The 26,711-nt window shown below is 38.2% G+C and overlaps 1 protein-coding gene across 1 annotated transcript in view; it reads left to right on the forward strand.

Moving 5' to 3' along the window:
* Positions 1-26,711, forward strand: part of LOC126176416 (low-density lipoprotein receptor-related protein 4) — a 646,448-nt gene that overhangs the window by 589,700 nt on the left and 30,037 nt on the right. The window contains exon 25 of the mRNA XM_049923573.1: positions 21,504-21,820. Coding sequence (XP_049779530.1) covers positions 21,504-21,820 — 317 coding nt within the window. The remainder of the gene's footprint in view (positions 1-21,503; positions 21,821-26,711) is intronic.

Consider the following 26,711-nt stretch of genomic DNA (forward strand, 5'->3'; position numbering starts at 1 on the left):
CCAAGATATGTTTCAAAAGAATCATTCGTGAAATTTAAACAATGGATAGTCCAGGTTGGGACATCAACCTGAAATTTAGGAACATATGTTATTATTCACATTTTCCATCCAATAATTACTACATTACTAGCAGAGAAACCCCATGTGGCCCAGGTGTTTATTTATAGCTGTGCATCCACGCCCATTTCATGCAGCATCTGGCCTTGTGTGTAGTGTTTATGGTGTCATATCTCCTGAACTATGTATCGTACAATGATATAATTGTTTAGGTGCATTCAGCGGCATGTGTGGATACTGTCTGCAAAATGTGTTGCAAATGGAGTTAATACCATATTTTATGGACTATAAAACAGATATTAATTTTTCAGAAACTTTTTTAAAAAAATAACATTTTTACTATTTTTGTTATTAGATTGTATAGCCAGACAAAAAATCTTAGTTTATAAAACCAAACTGACCTTTAAAATCCCTGAAAATTATCATCTGAACTTCCTTCTTCATCTTCTTGTTCTTCTTGTTCTTCTCCCACTTCATCATCATCGTTGCCCGTTTCATATATAAGATGGTCTTCATTATCATTAAGAGCATTACTTACACTGTACTTCTTGAAATATTTAACAATAATGTCTTTCCTCACTCTAGACCATGATTGTTTTATCCACTGACTTTGACTGTAGCTCATTTTAAAGCTCCCTTCAGTGTGAATTCATATTGAGTTTCATCCATCATCATTTGTTCCATTCCTCTCTCATATACACTGTAAATGGTTTATTTATCACGACATCAAAAGGTTGCAATTGTGAAGTAAGTTCTCCCAGAATAACAGCAAGCTCTGTATTCTCCTGTCTCAGTTTCTCTTTCACAGAATTTTTCGAATGACTGTTAGACTGATCTAGCACAAGAAGAGAACTCTTCTTCAGGAAAGCTCATTTCCTTTTTTCCCACACTTTGTTAATCCATAATTTCATACCAGCCTTGTCCATCCATCTCTTGTCATGTACATGAACAACAACACCTGGCAGTACTTCAGAAGGTTCTGGCATTGTTTTGTGCTTGAAAATTATCGTTAGATTAAGTTTAGTACCATTAACAACAACATGAAGGGACAACAGTGTAGTGCATTTTTTCATGGCAACAGTTCTGTTACTTGGTACATCAAATGTGAGAGGAGTTTTGTCCATATTCACTATTTGGCTTAGTTTCACACTGGTTTTCTTTTGATGTTGAATAAGAAAGTAATGGAAATATTTTCTCTTCATACTCTTTTGGTGTTTTCTGAAATTATTTGGTTTTGGTTCGCATGCTAAGCATATCACACTTCATAAAAGTTTAGCACCAACCAGTCTGTTAAGTTCCTCTGTACTTCTAGCTTACAAAGCTTACAAGCATGTATTTGAATCATTTTTGTATTAATTCCAGTGCCTGTTTGACGGTGTCCCTGAATCCATTTCAATGCGTCATCTTATAGCTTTGGCCATTTTGCATTCAGTCCTCTATTTGCACATTTAGTCTTCCACTTTTCTTTTCTGATGGTGGAGGGCCAAAATGCACTCAGCTGCTTTATTTCCATGTTCTTCTGCATGTGTTATTACTTACAGTTTTTTTCCTTTACAAAACTAGCTACTAATAAAAATATTGTACTGTTACCAATAACACAAGTCACTTTCAGTTAATGTAGACTGCAGTGACACACCGTAGGTTAGACAACGTTCTGGGTTTGTAATGGTGGAGCAGGAGGAAGACTGTGTTACCACGCTTGTGAATCGCTGCAACTCAAGTTCGGTACATCAGTGCGCTTCTGCTGCCAATTGAATCAAGTGTTGCCTGATAGAGAGAGGTTTCCCATGGCATCAGATATATAACAATTTTTAAGACTGGCGGTAATTTTAAGTCAGTGACTGGACGTTTTTATATTGATTTCGAGTATAAAATGCACCTGAATTTTGGAAACAATTTTTTGGAGAAAGAAGTGCATCTTATAGTCCATAAAATAATTATGGTAGCAATGAAGTAATAAATTTAAATTCATACACGAAGTGGCATTTCTCATGCACTTCACTGTTTATGACATCATCTCTCCTGAACTACATGTTGTACAATGGTATAATATTACAGTTACATTCAGTGCTATATGTGCATACGGCCTTCAAAATGTATTGTTAATACAGTTAGTAGTAAAGGATTAATAATTTGTTGCATCATGAGACACTTTTACTACATGAACAGTGGGAAAGTAGTTATTGATAAACTTTTTTCCTTTCGTCATTTTTTTGAAATAATGTGTAAATTTTGTTGCAAGTCCCTAAGTGCTCTCATTCCAAACTACTGAGCGAATGAAGTCTGAGAATTAACACGTTGCAGGCTATGTTTCTTTCTCACTCCCTACTCCACCCCTTTGATAAGTGGGTGGTCCTCACACCTTTAGTAAATGTTGCCTGACAGTAAGGTGTATGTGTATCAAGTTTCTTAAAATTGGTCCAGCGGTTTAGGAGGAGATATGGAAAACACACATACACACACACATCCATTTTCTAAGATTGGGTTGGCGCCTAAATTCATGGCATTTTTCCATAAGGTTAATAAACACAACATGGCAACGGCCTTGCCACAGTGGATACACTGGTTCCCTTGAGATCACGGAAGTTAAGCGCTGTTGGGTGTGGTCGGCACTTGTATGGGTGACCATCCAGGCCGCAATGCACTGTTGCCATTTTTCGGCGTGCACTCAGCCTCATGATGCCAATTGAGGAGCTACTCGACTGAATAGTAGCGGCTTCGGTCAAGAATACCATCATAACGAGCGGGAGAGCAGTGAGCTGACCTCACACCCCTCCTATCTGCATCCTCCACTGAGGATAACATGGGGGTCGGATGGTCCCGGTAGGCCACTCTTGGCCTGAAGACGAAGTGCATTAATAAACACAACAGATACACATAACAGGGACTTAAGTCATCAATCATCAATCTCCTTCACTATTTACAACAGTCTGCCAATGTTGGGTTAATTTTTGATTCTGCGATTGCAGAAATCATGTAGGTTTGAGGCGAAGCACTCATCAAGCCATGCTTGGAGTGCATTTTCATTGAGAAAGGAAGTTCCTTGAAGGTTGTTTGATGGAGAGCGGATTAGGTGAAAATTGGAGGGTGCAAGATCAGGTGAATAAGGTGGGTGTGGAATGACTTCCCAACCCAACTCCTGCGTAGTGGGTGTTATCGTGGAGTAGTGTCATTTCGCGCAGTCTTCCTGGTCATTGTTTTTTGACTGTGTCTGCAAAATGTCTCAGTTGTTGACAATAAATGTCAGCAGTGATGGTTACACCTCAGGGAAGCAATTCGTAGTACACATCTGCTGTTCCAAGAAATGCACAACATTATTTTTTGTGGATACGTGCAGGTCTTTGTACAGAGAGTTGCTGCTTTGTTTGGGGTCCACCATTCCTTTCTTTTCCTTGTGTTAGCATAAAGACACAATTTCTCGTCACCAGTAATGATACAGGATAGGAATGGATGTTGTTGTTCATAGGCCAATTCATGTCAAACAAGCTGACATGCGCATTTGGCCACCTGCTGATTTTTGTGATTTTGGCTTAGAGCATGTGGTACCCATCATCAAATTTTTGAACCTTCCCCATTGCATGCAAATGTCACAAGATTGTGGAATGATCACAGTTCATCGTGTTTGTCTGTTCTCAAGTACACTGATGTTGATCATTATGGATTTATGCATTAAAACAATCTTCATCAAACCTTGAAGGTCTTCCTGAACATGGAGAGTCACTAATGTCAAAACAATCCTCTTTAAAACAAGAAAAACATTTTCTTGCCATGCTCTGTCCAATGGTGTTATCATCATTCATGGTACAAATGTTTGTGCCTGCTTCCATTACCGTCATTCCTCTACTGAACGCAAACAACCCCACTTGGTATATCCAAATGAGAAAATAAGAACAGGTGAACTCATATAGCAACAGTGAACTACAAATAAAAAATGACGATCGACAAATAAACCATAGCAACCAGAATACCAACATTCAAAACATAAATCTTGTGATCTTATTCTCCAACACAATATGTAAGGATTTCAGAATGTTCTCTATTGTTGCAATTAAATTGCACAAAAATCATTGGTCTGAGATAGATTTGTGTAGTATACATCCTTTTTTCATTCATTCATCCATTTATTCAGTTCCATAGATCCCACTATGAAGGAGAAATTTCAGGAACTTGGAACAAGCCATAACATACATCAACAAAATATAAACAAATCACAGAACAATAATCTGCACACTGCTTTAACTATAAGCTACCACTATACTGCTTGATACTATTGATAATTACATCAGCTAAATATAGCATAATAAATTAGAGACAAAGCCCCTGTTTTGAAAAAGCTGCAGCATCTTAGTTTATTAAAGAGCTACTTGTTGTCTTTGCCAGCAACTGAATTACTTGTTTATATTGTCAGTTTCAAAGAAAATAGTTACTTACATTTGTAACAACAGAGGCCTGTTGACAGAATGCTGCTACTTTTCATGCAGCTTTACAATGTACACTGCTACTTCCCTTGTGGCAAAATGAACTTTTAATTCCTGAGTCTACCTAATTGGATAGTTATATCTAAAAACAAAGATGATGTAACTTATGAAATGAAAGCATTGGTATGTTGATAGAGACACTAACACACACACAAAATTCAAGCTTTCGCAACCCACGGTTCCTTCATCAGGAAAGAGGGAAGGAGAGGAAAAGATGAAAGGATGTGGGTTTTAAGGGAGAGGGTAAGGAGTCATTCCAATCCCGGGAGCGGAAATTGGATAGTTAGGTCCCCCCCCCCCCCCCCCCTCCCCTCTCCCCCTAGATGGAAGCTTCTTGAAGACCTTTGCACCAGGGTACACAACTCCTCTCTGAATCCTGGCAAATTAAATATAATGTAAATTGTTTTGTGCCTTGTATTATAAGTTTGCAAATCACTTCAGTGGAAACTTATTTTTATTGTCATTTTTAGTGTTTTGTATTTATTATCAGCAACAAAAAGCATTAATGAGTAAATGTTCTGTGAGGTGAATGTCTGAAATTTAAGATCATCAAACAAAACACTGCAGATATCTGCTTTAAACAATATTATTACTCCTCACTCCTGATGAATATATATTTCATTTTTTAACTTGCATTATAGTGCTAGAAGACAATTCCATACAGCAACAGGGGTGAAAATCTATTGATTATGCCAACACTTATCTCTAGATGAATACAATGAGAGGTATTTCTAAGAGAAAAACATGCTCAACTGAACCTCTCAATTAATTGACCTATGTATTGGCTCCATGGATCCCAAAGAACTTTATGCACTGTGTTGTGGTTAGTGTATGACTGCTGATATCTACTTCTGGCGCTACTACTATATTTTGCTCATTTAGAATCATGTACTATGAGTCTTTGTCAAACAAAGACACATTTGTCACTGTGAAATTCTATTTTCTCTTAAGATGAACAGAAAGTTTCAAATGAGTTTTCCATTTTTATTGTATTCAGTTTGCTTTTTATCTTAATATCATTAATTTTAGAGAGTGATCTGTTTAGTTACTGGTAATCATTTCTTTACCAAAGCTTTAAAGAACATTTTTTCATGTATAGAACACAAATGATACAGAGTCAAAGTATTTATAAGGAAAATGTTTCCTGGAAGGAAACTACAATAGTTTTAACATAAAAAGCCTTAGGCCATGGCTGAGAAAACTGGTGAAAAAGACTAGTTTTCAGAAGCAATTTTCACGTTATCTGCTAAATGATAGAAAACAGATAGATGAAACATGATTCTTTAAGAAGAATATGAGAAAGTAACTTTGAACCCTGGGTCAATGAAGACACGCCAGAATAGAAATGGGAACATCAGTGAAGTCTTATGTGCTTGTACATGCAGAACAGGTTGGCAAAGCTTCTGATTGAATCCTCAGATGGCCACTTTCAAGCATAAGTAGCTGTCTCACTTTTTTTTGTAATCATGTAGAAGTTTCAGTGAATAAATAATAAATGTGTATTCCTTAAACCATCCACCATGTCGTAATCATTCATTTGTGTGTATCTTTAATTACTCTTGACTACTTGTACAGAATAAGTAGTTCCATATTTGTCTTATAGATTGGTAAGTAAAATGTCAACCTAAAAGCTTTGACTGTGAAATATAAATATTTTTGATTCTTCAAAAGCCATTAGCACCATTTTATGATTTTATTTAATTGTAATAACCAGTTTTGAATGTGTTGTTTTTACCTTGCCTGCATGAGCCTGTCCTGCAGTGTATTGGAAGATCTCTTTGCTCTGGACTTAAAAAGAATAGACCAATGCATATATACTTTATGATGGTGTTGTTACTGGCACACAACATAAATTGTTACCTGATGATATCAGATAATTTGTGAAACTGGTTGTAACAAGTAAATAAAATTAAAAGAAAGACTTGTAGTGTGATTTTCCTTTTCAAATGATAAATGAAAGAAATATATTTCTATTTCTATATTGAAGATATTTAAGCATGTAACATTGTAAAAATTCCAGATTTTTGGATTTTGTATGTGTGAGTATTGAATTACAGATGACAGACTTGTTACTGAGTAGTTATTTTTGCATGAATGTGACAGCTCCTAGGCTGCAGCAGTTTGAAGCTGTAATAATTCCCGCTTAATTATTTTGTTTTTGCATGGGTTGTTGGAGAACCTCATATCTTCTTTTCTGACTCTGGTTTTGTGTGTGGAAGCATAAATAAACTGCAGTTAAAATTACTTTTATGTGTTACTGGAAGATAACTTGAGCGTTCCCATTTATTATTAAAATGTGGACATTGCTTAGCTTATTAATTGTATTTATTTGCTATATTACATCATCATAAAAGTTAAAAATTATTTACATCTTCCCAGTGTCACTATACTACCTGTATTGCACTTTCCTAAAACTAGCTGCAAAATTAATAGCTAGATATATTTGTATCCTCGAGGAAAAGTAATCAAAACAAAGTTTACATTAAAATCTAAATTCTACATTTCTTCCCCATTTATAACAATTTCCATGTTTTATTAACAAGTGACATTTACAGTAAAACAAATCTAAGTGTTGTATTTTATTTTGTGGTCTCAATGCTAAAATTAGGAGTTAGTCAGCAAAGTCTAAATTTCAATGTATATACTCCTTTTAGTTAATCTCTAATCAACAGCTATTAAGACCTGTTTTCTCAGTCTTCCTTTATAGTACCTGCATCCATCACAAGTGATTGTGTTATGATGTTGGTAGATAAATAACAAGTCATAATCATCTTAGTTCTGCTAGAGTTGCCAGAGTGCTGATCATGAACCACTCTCTTTTATCTAAAGCTTTGGATTTGGACTGCTTGGAAGAATAGTGTTTTCACTGGATTCTTCTTAGGTAATGCTTTGCTTGATAACTGTTGTAATGAGTAGTAACAGAATGACAATGTACTGTATCATTTCTTCCATTTTACTACACTGTGGAGCTATCAAATAATCTCTTGCAGTGCACATCATTATAATACTTACTTTTCTATATTTCATAAAGGAAGTGTACTTTATATAAAGCACAGCTGACACATCTAGTTAGAGATTAGATTAGATTAGATTAGTATTTGTTCCATAGATCATGAATACGACACTTCGTAATGATGTGGAACATGTCATGTTAATGAAAGGTGTCTATACAAGATATTACATTACACAAAATATTACATGACACTTAATATCTTTAATTTTTTGTGAGGGTTGGGGAAATTACCCACTTACTATATCCAAAAATTCATCTAATGAGTAGAAGGAGTTGCCATTAAGAAATTCTTTTAATTACCTTTTAAATGCTATATGGCTATCTGTCAGATTTTTGATGCTATTAGGTAAGTGACCAAAGACTTTTGTGGCAGCTTACACAGAAAGATTAAGTACTCACTTGTATCTTTTGGTGCATCATTCCACTTCCAACTCCAGCACACACAAAACCAGACACTCACTTTGTAGCTACAGTAGCCAGTGAGACAAACCTTTATATACACACTTATAGAAGAATTTTGCATGCCCATTATTGTATCAAATTGAGGTGTGTCACTAACTGCATTGACTTATATTGTTTTTGTGTAACACTGTCATGAATCTTAATTAATGACTCAATCAGTGGTGTTCTGAAATAATTGCTTCTGGAAGGCCTCTGAATGAGTAAACAATGATAAAATTCTATTTTCCATGGGTCCATTTCATTGTGAACTGTGTTACAACCAGAACTCTGCAAAACATAGTGTACAAAATCAGCACCTCATTTTATTCAACTCGAAAAGAAGGAAGGAAGATTTAGAGTTTAACATTCCATCAACAATGAAGTCATTAGAGATGGACCACAAGTTCAGATTAGGGAAGGATTGCAAAGGAAATCAACTGAGCCCTTTCAGACCATCCTAGCATTTGCCTTAAGCAATTTAGGGAAATCATGGAAAATCTAAATCTGGAAGGCCAGTCGGGGATTTCAGCTGTCATCCTCCTGAATGCCAGTCAAAGTGCTAACCACTGCACAACCTCACTCAGTTCATTCAGCAGTAGAACTACAACAGGGACAAGATATGAAGAGCAGAAAAGAGTCAATTAATTGCAGCATTTCTCATCTGTTTGAATGGTGCATGTTGCCTGCTTACAGAGCATACAAATGGTGCATGTTTCCAGCTTGCAGAGCATACAAATGACACTTTTTTTATTGCACTTGATTGGACAGAACTTGTTACATTTCTGATAATACTGTGGAAGCCTCTTTAGTTTTTCAGAGAGCCAGAAATGAATTACTCGGTGTACCTTTATAGATCACAACACTCTGACCATTTGCTCTAATCTGCAGAGTATGCTTCATACAGCTGATTTTTTTTTTTAACTAAGTACCACATTTTCTGCCCAACAGACAAAACTTTAGTTGCGTCATTAGTTTCAGAAAGAGCAAGGAAAAATAAGCCCTCAAGAGAAAATAAATCCTCAACTTGATTTGTTTACATGTAATGTTAGATAAAGGAGGAGAAACGTCACTTGGACATGTCGTATCCATGAGAAAAGACTTGGCCACTTTAAAAAATATTTCTGGTATTTTACTTACTGGAAAAAGTAAATCCACTGAAAAAAGTAAGTATTAAAACAATAATGGGAATTTCTGGATTGGACAATGCATAAAATAAAAAGTTGAATAATGTTTGGCACTTAGATACAGGTAACAGAAAACAGTATTCACATTAGCTTTTGAGCTCATGCTCTTTTTCTAGCAAATGTACACTTATTCACATACACAACAACATAGATACCCAAACACACACTCCCATGACTACATCCAGACTGAATACTGATTATTGGGAACAGGGGCCTGGGCTGATGGAGGTGTGGAGGAGTTGGGAAGGGAGCATAAGGCAGGGAGGGAGTGGAGGGATAGTATGAGGCAAGTCTTTTGAGAGATGATTCAGTGACTGCACAACAAGAAGAAAGAGTTCAGAAGTAGAGCTTGAAAGAGATATAAGGAGAGGGGGAGGGAAGAGGGAAAGGAGAGGAGGGTGGAGGTGAAGACGGAGATAGGGAGAGAAAGAGAAAGTTAGAGGTGTGGAAAAGGGGGAGGGAGGGAGAGAGAGAGATAATGCTCACTATGAGACAGGAGGAAGAGCAATGGGGGAATGCAGTACAATATCTGGACAGGGAAGGAGAGACGTGTGCAGGAGAGAGAACGAAAATGTTGAAGTGAGACACTGTGAAACTGGTTAGCCAATGTTTAGGTCAGGGGGGCTTGTGAGAGCACAGGATATGCTGGAGAGACAGTTCTTACCTGCATAGTTCAAAGAAACTTATGGTTGAATGAAGTATCAAAATGGTCTGCATATTGAAGTCATTTCCATTGTGGTGCACAGCAGGTTTGGCAACTGGATGGTCGAGTTTGCCCTGTGCCACAGTGTGACAGTGACCATTCATGTGAGTAGATAGTTGGTTACTTGTCATGCCCACATGGAATAAACAAGCCCCTTGACAGGCCATGAAGGCCCACATATAATGCTGAACAGTAATTGCAGTGTAGTTGATATATACCTGGCTACTTTTTCAAATGGCCCTGTGTTTTATTGGGTAAAAAATGCCTGTAAATGGATTGTGGTAGGAAGTGGTTGGTGGGTGTACGATCCTGGTCTTGCACATGTTCGACCACAAGGGAGTGACTCGTGGGGTCCAAGTTTGGAAGCAAAATTGGGATAGGGGTGGATAAGGATATCCTGTACATTGAGTGAGTGGTGGAATTCGAGTGAGTCCAAAGCACTGTTTGGAATAAGTATTTGAATGTTGTGAGGTGTAGTTGAATTAAGTGGAACTAAACTTCAAATTGTTGTTATTTGTAGGTCCCCTGACACTGATTTCAGAAAATTTCTGCTCAAGCTGTAGAAGGTTCTTGGTTCACTTTATAGGAAGTACAGAAAATTAGGTGCATGTGGTGACTTTATATGAATTTTGTAAGCAAGTGTTCAAGAAAGAGGCTACTGGTAGATCATCTTCGTAATTCATATCACCTGATGCAAACTGAATGCTTTCTATAGACAACATTTTTTTTCATTCTTTATTACTAGAAGGTCATTTTTTTAGCAAACAGATGAGTGGCCTTTCAGGCCATGATGCACAATTTTTAATGCTAAAAGGTTTTTGTGCTCAATTAAATGTTAAATATAATTATAAACTATTTAAGAAAGTTAATCCAGTTGGAGTAGAGACCTTGTTAAATCTCATTAAGGATCAAGAGTGGCAGGATGTTTATAGTGCTGTTTACCTAGAAAATAAATATAATGCTCTCCTCAATATATTTCTGATTCTCTTTGAAAGTTGCTTTCCATTAGAGTATTCAGGGTATTAGCACCAACAGGCAGCCTGGGTGGCCGACTAGGGGGAGGTAAATATCATGTAGAACAAAGTGGGAATTATATAAAATGTTAGAAGCAGTCACAATCAAGCTGCAGCAGCCCATTACAAACAGTATTGTTAAGGTGCTGGAAAATGTTATTGGCTAGGCAAAAAGTATGTGGTATGCAACTAGAATAGCTGATTCTCAGGATAAGATTAAAGGCATATGGTCAGTCATGAAGAGAGTGTCTGGTCAGCGGCACTAGGTTGAAGGTATAAAGTCAGTGCATAGTAGAAATGTTACTGAGAAGTTGGACATATGCACAGTATTTAGTAATCACTTTCTGAATACAGCATGTGAACTAAATAAAAGTTCCTGCTGGGAATCACATAACTATCCTGGGAATCACATAACTATCATAGAAAATAACTTTCTGAGACAATTACCTGAAATACTCCTCCATGAACCAGACAAGAGGTAGACTGAGTCAATAATGAAATCACTAAAGATTAAGGACTGTCATGGATATGGCAGGGTATCTAGCATAGTATTGAAGCATTATTCTGCATATTTTAGCCTAATACTTAACCATACCTGCAACTTTTCCTTTCAGAATGGTCAGTTTCATATATGATTAAAGTACTCAATAGTGTAAGGGATAACGGAGTAAGGGATAATGGAGACAATTTTAGACCTATTAATATGCCATTGGCGTTTGCAAAAGTTATTGAAAAGGCTGTATATGCAAAGGTAACCAATCATTTCAATTCACACAATTTGCTGTCAGATGTACAGTTTGGTTTTAGAAGGGATTAACAGCTGAAAATGCTATATTCTCTTTTCCCTGTGAGTTTCTGGATGGATTAAATAAAAGGCTGTGAATGCTAGGCATCTTCTTTGATTTAACTAAGGCATTTGATTGTGTTGATCACAAAATATTACTGCAGAAGTTGGACCATTATGGAATAAAGGGAGTAGATCACAGTTGGTTCACCTCTTACTTTAAGAACAGACAGCAGAAGGTCAGTCTCTGCACTACAAAGAATGGCTGTGACATGCAATCCCAATGGGGCATAGTTAAATGGGGGTGCCCCAGGGGTCAGTGCTGGGGCTGCTGCTGTTTCTTATTTATATAAATGACATGCCCTCAAGTCTTACAGGTGATTCTAAAATATTTCTGTTTGTTGATGGAACCGCCGGCCGGAGTGGCCGAGCGGTTAAAGGCGCTACAGTCTGGAACCGCACGACCGCTACGGTCGCAGGTTCGAATCCTTCCTCGGGCATGGATGTGTGTGATGTCCTTAGGTTAGTTAAGTTTAAGTAGTTCTAAGTTCTAGGGGACTTATGACCACAGCAGTTGAGTCCCATAGTGCTCAGAGCCATTTGAACCATTTGTTGATGAAACCAGCTTGATAGTGAAGGATAGTGTGTGCAATATTGACACAGTACCAAATAATGCAGTTCAAGACATAAGTTCATGGCTTGTAGAAAATAAATTTATACTGAATCACAGTAAGACTCAGTTTTTACAGTTTCTAACACACAATTCAACAAAAACTGATATTTTAATTATACAGAATGGGCATATGATTAGTGAAACTGAACAATTCAGATTCCTAGGCATTCAGGTAGATAGTAAGCTGTTATGGAAAGCCCATGTTCAGGATCTTGTTCAAAAATTAATGCTGCTTCATTTACCATTGGAACAGTATTGGAAATACACTGAAGTGCCAAAGAAACTGGTATAGGCATGCATATTCAAATACAGAGATATGTAAACAGGCAGAATATGGCATTGTGGTCGGCAATGCCTTTATAAGACAAGTGTCTGGCACAGTTGTTAGATGGGTTACTGCTGCTACAATGGCAGGTTATCAACATTTAAGTGAGTTTAAATGTGGTGTTACAGTCAGTGCATGGGTGATGGGACACAGTATCTCTGAGGTAGCGATGAAGTGGGGATTTTTCTGTACGAGCATTTCACAAGAGTACCATGAGTATCGGGAATCCAGTATCAGGAATCCAGTAAAATATCAAATGTCCAAAATCGCTGTGGCCTGCAAGAATGGGACCAATGATGACCGAAGAGAATTGTTCGACATGACAGAAGTGCAACCCTTCCACAAATTGCAGCAGATTTCAATGCTGGGCCATCAACAAGCGTCAGTGTGTGAATCATTCAATGAAACATCATCAGTATGGGCTTCCGGAACCGATGGCCTACTCGTCTACCCTTGATGACTCTGCAACACAAAGCTTTATGCCTTGGCTGGACCCATCTACACTGACGTTGGACTGTCGGTGAGACAAGTCTCATTTCAAATTGTATCGAGTAGATGGATGTGTACAGTTATGGAGACAACCTCATGAATCCATGGACACTACATGTCAGCAGGGGACAGTTCCAGCTGGTGGGGGTTCCGTAATGGTGTGGGGCATGTGCAGTTTGATATGTGTAGATATTACTCTGGCAGGTGACACATACGTAAGCATCCTGTCTGATCACCTGCATCCATTCATGTCCATTGTGCATTCCAATGGACTTTGGCAATTCCAACAGGACAATGTGACACCCAAAATGTCCAGAATTGCTACAGTGTGGCTTCAGGAACACTCTCTTGTGTTTAAACACTTCCGCTGACCACCAAACTCCCCAGACATGAACTTTATTGAGCATATCTGGGATACCTTGCGACATGCTGTTCAGAAGAGATCTCCGCCCCCTCGTACTCTTATGGATTTATGGACAGCCCTGCAGGATTCATGGTGTCAATTCCCTCCAGCACTACTTCAGACATTAGTCAAATCCATGCCACATCGTGTTGCAGCATTTCTGTGTGCTTGGGGGGGCCTTACACAATATTAGGTTGGTGTACCAGTTTCTTTGGCTCTTCCGTGCAAGTTACAGTTCAACATGAAGAGTAGTCTACTTTGCTTATTTCCCTTTGCTTATGATGTATGGTGCTATTTTGTGGTGTAACTCTTCTGATTCAAAAAGGAGGCTTTTGGCTTGGAAATGGTTGGTTAGACCCTTATGTGGTAAGTTCGCAAACCTCCTAACAATCCCTGTTCAGCAATGTGGGAATTCCAACATTGACATCACAATACATATTTTCTCTAATGTCATCTGTTGTTAACAACATCAGTTTATTCCCAAGATTAGCAGCAGCTTTCACTCATTTAATACTTGGCAGAAGTCCAATCTGCATTTGCAATGTATCTCCTTGACTCTTGTGAAGAAAGGCATACAGTATTCTGCTGCATCCCTTTCCAATAAATTACCACAAGAATTCAAAGTCTTGGTAGTAATCCACACACTGTCAAGTCTAAACTGAAGAGTTTCCTCATGGCTCACTCCTGCTATTCTGTCTAGGAACTCCTTGAAAAATTAAAAAAATTAATCTAATTCCTGTGTTATGTTGTTGATTATGTTTATTTAAACTTTCGGCTTGACATCTGCTTAGGATTCATACCTCAACAGTGTGGGAAAATTCTTATTATCACAAAGAAGACATGTTAAGCTGCAGACAAGCACAGTTAAAAGACACTTACACAAAACTTTCGGCCACAGCCTTCATCAGCAAAAGAGAAACAGAGGAACACACACCATTGATGCACATCATTCATACATACAAGCAAGCACATCTCACACACACATGATCTCCAACTCCAGCAGCTAACACCAATTGCGAGAATGCATTCAGGTCTGAGGTACCAGAGCTGGCGGTCATGTGTGTGTGAGGTATGTTTGCTTGTATGTATGAATGCTGTGTGTTTTTCTGTTTGCTTTTGCTGATGAAGGCTGTGTCCGTAACTTAATGTGTCTTCTTTACGGCAAATAGCAATCTGTCTTTTCCTACATTGCTGACATTCCTACTTGGATTTTTTAAATTTATTATTACTCTTCTGTTATAATTTCATGTACTGATTTGTTCCATGACCATGGAGACTTGCTCCTCAGTGGTCCTACAGAACATGATATACACTACTTTCAATGGTGTGGGCAGGATTTTGGGTAGGATATCCCTCATATCAAGGCATGGGGAAAGATAATCAAAGGCCTGGTAAAGGATGTGGTTCAGCTTTTCAAGGCCAAGATAATACTGAGTGATGAGAAAAATACTGGTCAGGGGCTGACTAACAGGTTTATCGATGTTAGAGGAGAAGATGACATGAGAGATCTGTTTGTGGATGAGCTGGATAGAATATCGTCTGTCAGTAAAAGCTCTGATAAGGTTATTGATATGTTTCGGCAATTCCTGGTTTCCACTGCTGATGCAGCTTCTGTGGTTGGCAAGACTGTAAGGAAGAGGCTTTTTGATTTGGAACAGATGACAGATATGAAAGTGGAGGTACTGCTGGTGGTTGGTGCATGTGATATGAATAGATGTATTTATGGAGCCATGTAAGAGGTGGAGATCACCATTTAGGATGGTGGCTCATTGAGTTGAAAAGGATCAAGTGAAGCAGATTTGTGAGTAATGTCGAAGTTATGGATGAAAGAGCAAAAGATTGTCATTGCCTTGAGTCCAGAAGGAGGAGGAGATTAGTGTTTAATGTCCCGTTGACAAGAGACAGAGTACAAGTGTGGCTTAGGGAAGGCTGGAAAAGGAAAGTGGCTATGCCCTTTCAAAGGAACCAACCTAAATCAGGATGGCCAGAAGCAAGTTTGAACCATCGTCCTCCCAAATGCAAGTCCAGTGTATTAACCACTGCACTACCCCACTTGATGCCTCAAGTCTAGATTATGAAAATGTCATCAATGAATATGAAGCAGACAAGGGGTTTAGGTGTTGACAAGATGGGAAGGATTCCTACAGATACCTCATTAAATTGGCTTTGGTTGGCACCATCTGAGCACCTATGGAACTATCAGATTTGTGTATGGATTTGGCCTTTGAAAGTGAAATAATTATGGGTCAGTGTGTGGTTGGCTAGGAGGATTAGAAAATAGGTGCTGAGTTTGGTATCAGGAAGGTTTTGGCCTTATGAGCATGAACTTGGAGGATGTTGGTGTACAGGGATGTTGCATCCACAGTGATCAACAAGGAGTCTAATGATAATGGGACATGAACTGCGGAAATGTGCTGAAGGAAGCATGCAGGGGCTTCAATGCATAAGTAGGAAAGTTGCCAGAGACCCTCAGCCACATAGTCACTATGATTCATGACCACTTTGGCGGAGCCTTTGTCTTTGGGAAAAATGGTAATGTCTGGAGTGGTTTTCAGGTCATGTATGTGTTCCATAGGAGTGATGCTGGACCCCCTGGAGGGTGGTTTAGGAAAAGAAAGCCAGGTCAGGTAGAAGTGAGGACTTGTTGAAAGATTGGTTGGAAGGGGATGGAGATCACAGTTGTGAAGATGTTTGAACTGTTTTAAACAAGGTTCTGTGTGGGGTACATCAGGAAGAAATGTTCCCAATTCAGAGAACAAGTAAAGAAAACAATGTCTTTCACATGTCCATCTTGGGTGAACTTATGTTTTGGGCTAAATGTGAGGGCTTTAAAAAATACTATGACTTGTGTAAGGGTCAGAATTTTGGCAGAAAGGTTGACGGAAGTGTTATGGAATGCGTGATCAGGAACTCTGTGTTCCGTGGAGTGTGTAGAAAACTTTTGGGTATGTGAAAGTTGGATCGATTCAGCAAGGCATGATTGGGAACCTGTGAGGGAACTGGATCAGAGTGGTAGGTTCTTTCTTGGCAATAGGTAATCACTTGCAGGCATAAAACAGTAGACATAGCTGGGACATCTTCCTCAGATGGTACTTAGAATAATGCTTTTCTAACCGTTGCATGACAAAGAGTCTGTTTCAGTGACAGCTTTCAGAAAGTTGTGGTCACAGAGTAGAAGGATTTTGCAAAAGGAGTAGAGGCTTGAATTGCATTATTAAGAAGGATGAGAAGGGTGAGATACTGATGGAAAAGGTGAAGGTTCTTGTGGTAGAAAGAGTGATTGCCTGATCTGCCTTTGTTGACTAACACTTCCAAAGCATTGTTTGCAATCTCCCATCCTACATTTGATACAGTCCTCACTTCCTTCACTGCCTTTCCACGATGTCCCATTATCACCAGACTCCTTGTTGGTCACTGTAGATATGATGTCCTTATACACCAACATCTCCTCTTTCCTAATCCTCATAACCAAGCACATCCTAACCCACTTTTGTTTTGCTTTTAATGGGCAAATCTGTAAACACATCTGTGGTACTGCGATGAGTACTCACATGACACCATCATATACCAAATTATTTATGAGTCATCTGGAAGAATCCTTCCTATTCAGTCAACATCTAACACCCCTCTCTGGTTCATATTCATTGATGGCAATTTTTCAACCCCAACTCTTAGAAAGGACAATCTTTGCTCTTTTCTCCATAGTCTCACCATCTACTCCAAACTGCTTCATCTGGTCCTTCTCAGCTCAACGAGCTACCTTCCTTGGTGTCGGTCTCCACCTCTTAGATGGCTCCATATGTACATCTGTTTGTATCAAGTGCACCTACAGCTGTCACCTGTTCCATGTAAAAAAGTCAGCCTCACCATACGTGGATGACACATCTGCAGTGGAAAGCAGAAACTCGAATTACATTGATAACTGTGCCAGGGAATATATTGACAGACAGTATAAAGAGCTCATCCATAAACAGATCTCCATGTCATCCCCTTCTCTGACACCAGGAACCTGTTAACATGCCACTGATCATTACTGCTCTGATCACCCAGTATCACCTTGGCCTTAAAAAGCTGAACAACAGCCTTCACCAGGGCTTTGACTACATCATGACATGCCGTGAGTTGAGGGATATCCTACCCAAAATCCTATGCACATTACCCAAGTAGTATTCTAGTGCCAACCCAACCTACAGAATATTGTTGTCCATCCATATTCCAGTCCTGCCCACAAACCTGACCCAGTACGTCAATCCAGGTACAAGACTTGTCCTATACAACCACTCACCACCTCCTACTGAAGTCCAGTCACAGCATTTCCTACCCATTAAAAGATAGGACCGTATGTGAAAGCAGCCATGTTATACATCAGCTATGTTGCAATTCCTGTACAGCATTCAGCATTCTCCATGGGCATAACAAGTTAATGACTGTCTGTCATATGAATGGCCACTGCCAAACAGTGGCAAAGGGCAAACTTGACCATCCAGTTGCTGATCATGCTACACTCCATAACATAAATAAATTCAACAGCTGCTTTGTAAAGTGGGCAATTTTGATACTCCCTTCTACCACAAGTTTCTCTAAACTATGGAGGTGGGAATTGCCTCTCCAGAATTTGCTACACTCTAGTAATCCTCCTAGCCTAAAAATCTGCTAACTTATTTCACACTGCCACACCTGAAGTTTCTCACTCTTCCTTCAGTCCAGACCAGTCCTTCCTTGCCCATATCGTGTAGTGCCTCCCCTAACCCCCTTGCTCCCAACACCTTGTGGGCATTCTCTCCCTCCCTCCCTCCCTCCCTCCCTCTTTCTCTCTCTCTCTCTCTCTCTCTCTCTCTCTCTCTCTCTGTCTCACTCTCACTGTCTCTCCCTGTGTCCCACCCTCTCTGTCCCCCTTTCCCTCCTTTACCACACCTCTCCCTTTTTCTTTCCCCTCCCTGTTTCTCTGTTCATCTCCACCTTCCTCTCCTTTTCCTCCCCCTCCCCCACCCCCACCCTACCTCTCTCGCTCTCTCTGTATCTCCTGTGTGCCTTACCTTCTGAACTCTTGTAGTCCATCAAAAGACCTTACTCAGACTATCTCACTACTGCCTCCTTGCTTCATGCATCCTTCCTTACCCTCTCCCCACTTCTCATCTGCCCAGGCAATACTGTCTCGTCACAGCTGTGGGACTGTGTGTTTTGGTGTCTGTGTGGTATTGTATGTGAATGTGTGTCCTATTGCTAGTAAAAGAGCAAGAGCTTGAAAGCTAGTGTGAATACTGTTTTGTGTTATGTGTGTATGCAGCACACATCAGTCTGCTATAAGTATTAGAAACCATAGACCAAATAAATTAAAAGAAAATAAAAACACTGAGAACTTTTCCTGTGCTAAGAAAGAAGACTTCATATCTGCAGGTGTGAGACCCATGACAAAACTGATGAATTGCACAAGTCACTTAGCTTTCAGCTTCAAAAATCCTCATCACAACACAATTTCCCCTCCATGTGGAATGTGTATGTGATTAAATTTTGTTTCTAATTCTCCACACCACCATACTTAAGATGACATCATTGAAGGATCTTTGCCTTCTATTGTATGATGCCATTGATTTTCGGTGAGATTCGTTTACTGTCAGGGTACATCTCCCAGCCACATGGTAGGTGTTGCCTAAATTCCTAGATTACATTGCTGCAATGTGTTGTTAGTGTGTAGTGTTAACTGTTTACCAATATGAGGCATGATTCAGGCATATCACTTTAAGAAAATAAGGCATTTCCCATTTTCTTAAATCATTAATTAGATATTGCTTTTTGATAGTTGCTAGAAATTGTAATATACTGGGTGTTTCAGGAGGTATAGTGAACATATTAGGAGGTGTTAGCATTGGTTAACTATAATGCATCATTCCATACAACATGTCTACAATTTTTATTGATTGCATAGGTACAGCTGTTGGAATGCTATTCAAACAAATAGCCACAGAAGTTGTTAAACAGAGGCAAGTAGTTAAGTTCAATGTTGATTTTCCTAAATTCTACCTCTGACTTCGATGCACTTTTGAATTTTCGTGATAACACCACATAACATTTCTGAGGTCATCTCAATGTTCTTTTAGGGCAGCACAATTTATAATGAACAATCAGTTTATCTCTTGTTTCTCCTTTTTATTTGTAGACTTTGCCTTTCTAGTGGCCAAAAAACATGACCATTTCTACTGATGCACCATCTGGAGAATATTAGGTTTAGACAAAGTGTCATCCGAGTACTAGAATGTGCTCCCCCATCATATTGGAAGAACATATTCTTGTAGCCAGAGGAACTGCTTCCTGGAATTATGGAAGCTTGTTTTGTGAAAATGTTTATAGCAGGACCCAGTAAGATGATGCAGTGACACAACAAGTCTAATCAGCTTATTATTTGTCATACTGTACCAATCATTTACAGAGAAGCATTTTCAAAATGTCTCTTCACAAAGTTGTATGGGTTTTTGTTGAACCACCAATGTAAATTTCAAGTGTTATTGATATAATCATGAATGAAAGTAGCTTCATCAGTGAACAGTATTAATGGCATAACTCAGCAATTTGCAATTAGCTAACAACAAAATTCTGCTCATATACCTTCATCTCGTTTGTGAAGGGATTGAATCTGCTGTAGATGAGGTAAAGCCCATGTACATGTAAAGTCCCCCATATTATTGTGCATAGAACAATCATATGCCTAAGAATTCTGAGTGTTCTTGTTGGACTATGTTCTGCCAATGGAATAATATCTTCTACTTCTTCTATACTCTGTTCATACAGCATAGTGAAAATATGAATAAACATTCTTGACTCTGGTATTCTGCAAACAGGAAATAATCTATCATTTTCTCTACATGCAGCAGCACCATTTCCGTTACAAAACACATACCCTAATACTATATCAGCATATTCAGCAATTGTAAATATGTTAGGTGTGCTTGAATGATACAGTAGAACTTGCTAACAAACCACAATTACAATTACAGTTGAAAAATTCAGTTATATAAACTTGAACCTCAAACCAAAAATAACAACTGATAAATAAACCCATAACAGTTGGTGTTCCAACATGTGACATGATAACTTATCACTGTTCCCAATAAAAATTGGACAGATTTTATATGGAATGTTTTGTTTGAATTAATGTATATGACCACTACCTAAAATGCTCACTATTCTTTCTGCAACAACCTGTATGAAGTAAATGTTTGATAAGAGTTGATCAGTTGAACAAATGAGTACCCTTTACCAGGTTGAAAAAAAATTTTTTTCCACATTAAGGAAGATATATTTGTGGCTCCTAATGTGGTTATAAATGACCTACTGTTATTTTAATAAAATTATCTTAATAATTTTCAGCTGTTAAAATCAATACACTGCAAAAAACAGAGAGATCATCACTTTTCACAAATGATTTTTTATGAATATTTTTCATTTTGCTCATACTTTCTCAAATATTTGTAAATGTTTGAAATCTCTAGAAGGCACGTACTAGGTCAACAGTCCAGCTATTATTATAATACAAGAACTTTTAGATATGCTTATTTTTTTAAAATATTGTTATTGTTTGGTCGTAACCAGTATTAATGTAAAGGAAGATATTGTTATTCAGAATAAGACTGTAGTATTAGTACACACACATCTGCAGTCAATGGAACATTCTTTTATGTTTGGTAGTATTTTATTTTTTTTAAATATGTGCTTAAATTTCATTTCAATTTATGCTTATGTCTTTTAATTATGTTAATTTTTAATGTCTTCAGATAGTGCATTGCATATGACAATATTAAGTATTTTGATACATAAGAAATGTTATATCAGCTGGGAAGAGGCCTATCCTGCATGTCGCTGCTTTCTGCTTCTGCTCAGTGTTAATATTTTGTATGAAAGCAGCCTTTTGTCTCTCTGTCTCTGCCCTGCCCCACCAACTGCAGGTTGACAATGTGGAGGAGAATGCCTGTGGTCGTGCCAATGGTGGCTGCTCACATTTGTGCTTACGAAGGCCTGGAGGATATTCTTGTGCTTGTCCAACTGGCATCCTTCTCAATGAAGATCATCACACATGTAACTCACCTCCTTCCACATACCTCCTGTTTGCCACACGAAGTACCTTGGCAAGAGTCTCACTTGATACACCAGAGCTGTGGGATGTTACACTGCCAATACCAGATGTGCACAATGCCATTGCTGTGGACTTCCATTGGAAGCATAAGAAGATTTATTACACTGATGTTCATCTGGATGTAATCAGGTAGGAATTGATATTTCCATATAGTGTGAAATGGTTTTTATTGTATTTCTTGATAAAATTTGTTGTTTCATTGTGCTAAATATCAAATAAAATGTTCAAAACAAAATTCTGCTCACTGTTCAGAAATTAATTTTCAGCAATTGTGTACTATATTACTCTTTTTTTTCTTTTGAAATTAAGAAGGCTACCATTTAAACTCAGACTGGTGAAATAAATAGTTTATTGTCAGTTGGGTGGAAATTCTGCAAACAGAGAGGTAAACAGTGATAAATCTAGTACAGAAATGAACCAGAGAGTTGGTTTAATCAGTTTTTTATAGGTGTGACAAAATTTGCCAGACCTAAAGTAATAAGGGCCAAATTTAACTCCCATTTTCATTCATTCGTTGCAGTTTATATCCCTCATTTTTTGCTGTTTCATTCATTGTCCACTACTACTTTGTAATTTATATCCTACATTTCTTCATGACTATGCAACAGGAAATACAAAAAACAAATAACTGTACTTTAGGAGGTGGAAAGGAGGAAATTCCTGCTCCTAGGGTTAGGTGAAACAAGTGGAAGAAAACTGGGAAAAGGAATCTCAAATTTTATTACAAGTTCTACTGGCCTAGAAATGAAGCAGATACTAAAAATGGAGTGGGGCTTTACACAGATGCACACATCAGTTTGAGTGTAGTGCGAAAGAGTACCATAGCCATATTGTGTGTGTAGTTGAAGGACAAGAAATGTGTATGAAGTCCATCCACTACACTTAGGATCCTCGAAAGAAGAAAGGGCTGACTTCATCAATAACTTGGAAGCACATGTGGGGTGTGAAAATCTAATTGTAATGGATGATTTTAATACACAGGTTGCCTGACAGTGAGCAGGACATAAACACCCTGTGAACCCTCATGTGCTAGGAGGTAGCCATGCCGAGGGAGAATGTATAGTAAATCTGTGAATGAGAAACATCATGAAGTTTGACAACATTGGTTTGCAAAAGGGAATTCCCATGAAATAACAACTTATAACAGAGTTTGTAAAACTGGTACTGCAACAGATTGCATACTGACAAATTAAATTGTTTGTATGATTGTGACTGACATCAAAACTACTCTAAGCAAAGACTTACGTACAAGTCATAAAATGTTAGCAGCAAATTTTGTGCATAAAAGGTCTCCCAAAATTTGTAGAAAAGCATCTCAAAATAATAACTTTACAACTTGCAGAGCAAAGCTAGAACAAAAACTTGAGGAAGGTTCAGCAAGATGTTGCCATGAGAAGAACTACAGTTAGTAGGTAAAGAATGTGGTGCTCTGAACAAGGTTGATGTGGGTATAGGAGATACAGAATATGGACAATAAAGGCAATTATGAAAACCTACCGGAACCGCGCGACTGCTACGGTCGCAGGTTCGAATCCTGCCTCAGGCATGGATGTGTGTGATGTCCTTAGGTTAGTTAGGTTTAAGTAGTTCTAAGTTCTAGGGGACTGACGACCACAGATGTTAAGTCCCATAGTGCTCAGAGCCATTTGAATCATTTTTTGAAAACCTACAGAAACAGTGTGATGAAATGTGAATATTAAAAACACCATCAGGGATAAGAACTGCGCAAGAAAAGCCCTGCCTCAAGCAAAGAAACAGGACCTAAAACTTACTACGTGACAAGCTGTCAGTTGATAGGCAGAAAAATTACATGCCATGTTGGCTGTAGCAGAGAAACATAAAAATAAGAGATGCCTTGTTAGCGGAATAACACAAGATGGGGACAGAAACTCATATATAACACATACAATCCACAACAACTGAAAATAACTCTATTCAAACAGTAGAACTTCCCAGTGGTGAGGCAATGAGTGAGAAGACTCAAATATTACAGGAGTTTTTTTACAATGTAAATTGACAGATAAAAAATCAATTCACCAAGAGGCAGCAGGAGAACACACACACACAAGGGTTTAACTTTCACAAGCTTTTGGAGCCAGTGACTCCTTCTTATGGCAGAAGGGTTGAAGGGGAGGGAAGAGGGGTGAAGGAAAAGGACTGAAGAGGTTTAGGAGAAAGGGTACAGTCCAGAAAAGTCACTCAGAACACCAGGTAAGGAGAGACTTACTGGACAGGATGAGAAGGAAAGACTTTCCTTGAAGAGGAAGGAAGAGGGGTGAAGGAAAAGGACTGTAGAGGATTAGTGAAAGGGGTGCAGTTCAGTAAAGTCACCCAGAACCCCACATCAGAGGAGACTTACTGGATAGTTTTCTATCCAGTAAGCCTCCCCTGATGCGGCCAGTCCTTTTCCTTCACCCCTCTTCCTTCCTCTTCAGCCCTTTTGTTTGTGTGTTCTTCTGCTGCCACTTGGTGAGCAGATCTTTTACCTATCCTTTTACTTTCTATTGTCATTAATTGATTATTTTAGGAGTTTTTAAGGTATTTAGGTACTTTATATAACTTTAATAGACATGATAATTTGTTCATCAGTTCACAACACCACAAATACAATGAACTATGTTAAGTTTTATAAAATTTTATTTTTGTGGGGGTCCACAGCCTCAAAATGTTTTGAGAGTGTAAACATGGTCCTAGTTGGTTGTATTCTTTTTATTATCTATGCAGTTGACCAGTTCCAACCTTTGGTCATTTTCAAGCACCTATCTTAAGCTCCCAGCTTCATTTTACATTATAATATATCGCTGTTAAATGTGTACAGGAAAACATCCTATTTCTGTGCATATGAGGCATGAAAACAGTACACTATTGTATGTGGATATGTTTGTTAATAGATTTATCCATGTATAATAGTGTAATGTTTTTATGCCCCCCCCCCCCCCCCACACACACACACACCCACATGGAAGTAAGATGTCTTCCTGTCCACATATACCAGCAATATATTATAATGTAAAATAAAGCTCAAGGCTTAAGATACCTGCTTGAAAATGACCAAAGATTGAAATTGGCCAATTGCATAGATGATAAAATGAATGCAACCTACTTGCACCATGTTTTCATTCACAAAACTATGTATGTGGTATCTAAAATGAAAAGCAACAGGTCTGCAGGATCAGATGAATTCCTTGTAAAAATGATCAAAGCTTCATCTAGAGAGCTCAAGAAAACAAGGCTATATAGAGTTCTAAACAAGATTTGGAAAGAAAACAACATCATGCCAGTATTTAAAAAGGATGACAAAGTGACAATCAACCACACTAATATAAGAATCTTTGGTTACTGTCTTTCCTGATGATGAGAGATAGGATAAAAGAAATTATTTAATTTAATTGTGATGAGGGATTGGAATTAAATAGCAGAAAAAGTAAGAGAAGAAAAAGTGATAACAGTGCGCGGACTGCCAGGAAAAAAATTAGAGGAGATGCAGCCTTGTGGGATCTTCACAGTACAAATTAATCATTGCTAACACTTAGTTTAAGAGACATTCATGAAAGAAGGTTGTATACCTGGAAGATACATAGAAATACCAGAAGGTTTCAAATATTTGGAGCTGGAAAACATTTTGAGGAGCATATGGGAGCACTGACCATGATTTACTGGTTATGAAGTGTAGAATAATGCTGAAGAAATTCCAGAAAGGGTGGAAATTATGGAGATAAGACCTGATTGACTTGGAACAGTCAGAGGAAACAGCCAGTATGAAAGGGAGCATTAGCCACTCTAAATGAAAGAAGTGAAAGAAATACAATAGAAGATAAATAGATGGCACAGAGAGTTGAAATACTGAAGGCAGTAATGTGAAAACCAAGCGGAAGGAGAAGGCTCACTAGAAATATTTGGATAAACACAATTGATACCACTCTCTATTAAGATTTTACATCAATTGAGCAAGTTGGCTAGGAAACAGGGTTCCTCCAGTGGAAAGCTGCTGAACACTCACTCCAGATCTTAATATTATTCGCACAACCTTTATTACAGTAAAAGATGTTATCCTTGGTACTCAAAAGATATACACTAATAAAATTTCAACTCCATTAATCAGTAAATGTATTATTCTTTAAAAACCAGAACATGCAGGACCAAGTCCCAGCAGAAATAACATTAATGTAAAACAGAATTACGTAATTAAATGGGGGCTATTAACCTACAGTTATGTTTTAAAAGAGAACAGTTTTGTTCAATTCCTTTTACATCAAACAATATACAACAATATAACACTAAAGAAAATTGCAATGGGCTCTTCCCTGTAATTTGAAGTTATTAAAGGTAGTTTTAAAGTATTCACCAGAAAGTTTTATCGTTTACAAATACCAATAGGTGGCTATGTAAGGTCAGCTTTAACTACATTCTTTGTGGTACATTGCAGGAGATAAAAAAATCATGTAACTTCCAATCTAAGAACAAAATGCTATCAACAAATGACAACTGGCCGTTGGTAATTGGTTACAATAACACTAAGTTAGAACTAAGCAGTAAAATACCCTTGAAAACCTAAGCCCAGAAAATTCATGTACCACTATACCATGATGTTCAGCTCAGTTTAACATTGCAGGACCAGAGCCAGAATATGCACCATCTTCCTGTTGGTTGTCCAAGAATGGACAAAGCCGCTGCAGGCTGCTTGTAACTGCAAAATGACCCCATGGTAGCACAGGAAACGTAGAGAACAAAGTATTATCAGGCTTCTGCAGCAAACGCAGAACTGAAATTAGCTAATTCAAATAACATACACTTCAAGACATGAACCTAATTAGCAGTTGCATTGTGTACAATCGACGAAACACAGCAATCCAAAATGGCTGCTTCACAAACGTCACACTTGGTGGCAAAATATGTCAACCCTCCCAAATAGCTTCTTTTGTGATTTCAACTTCTAATGAAGAAATTTTTAGCAGCCACTTGAAAAGAGCGTTAGGTGAGATTAATACTAGCAGTTAAAGCCTTGAAATTCCCACAAGGA

Source organism: Schistocerca cancellata, chromosome 3 (genome assembly GCF_023864275.1).
Source record: "Schistocerca cancellata isolate TAMUIC-IGC-003103 chromosome 3, iqSchCanc2.1, whole genome shotgun sequence".
NCBI classification, from domain to species: domain Eukaryota; kingdom Metazoa; phylum Arthropoda; class Insecta; order Orthoptera; family Acrididae; genus Schistocerca; species Schistocerca cancellata.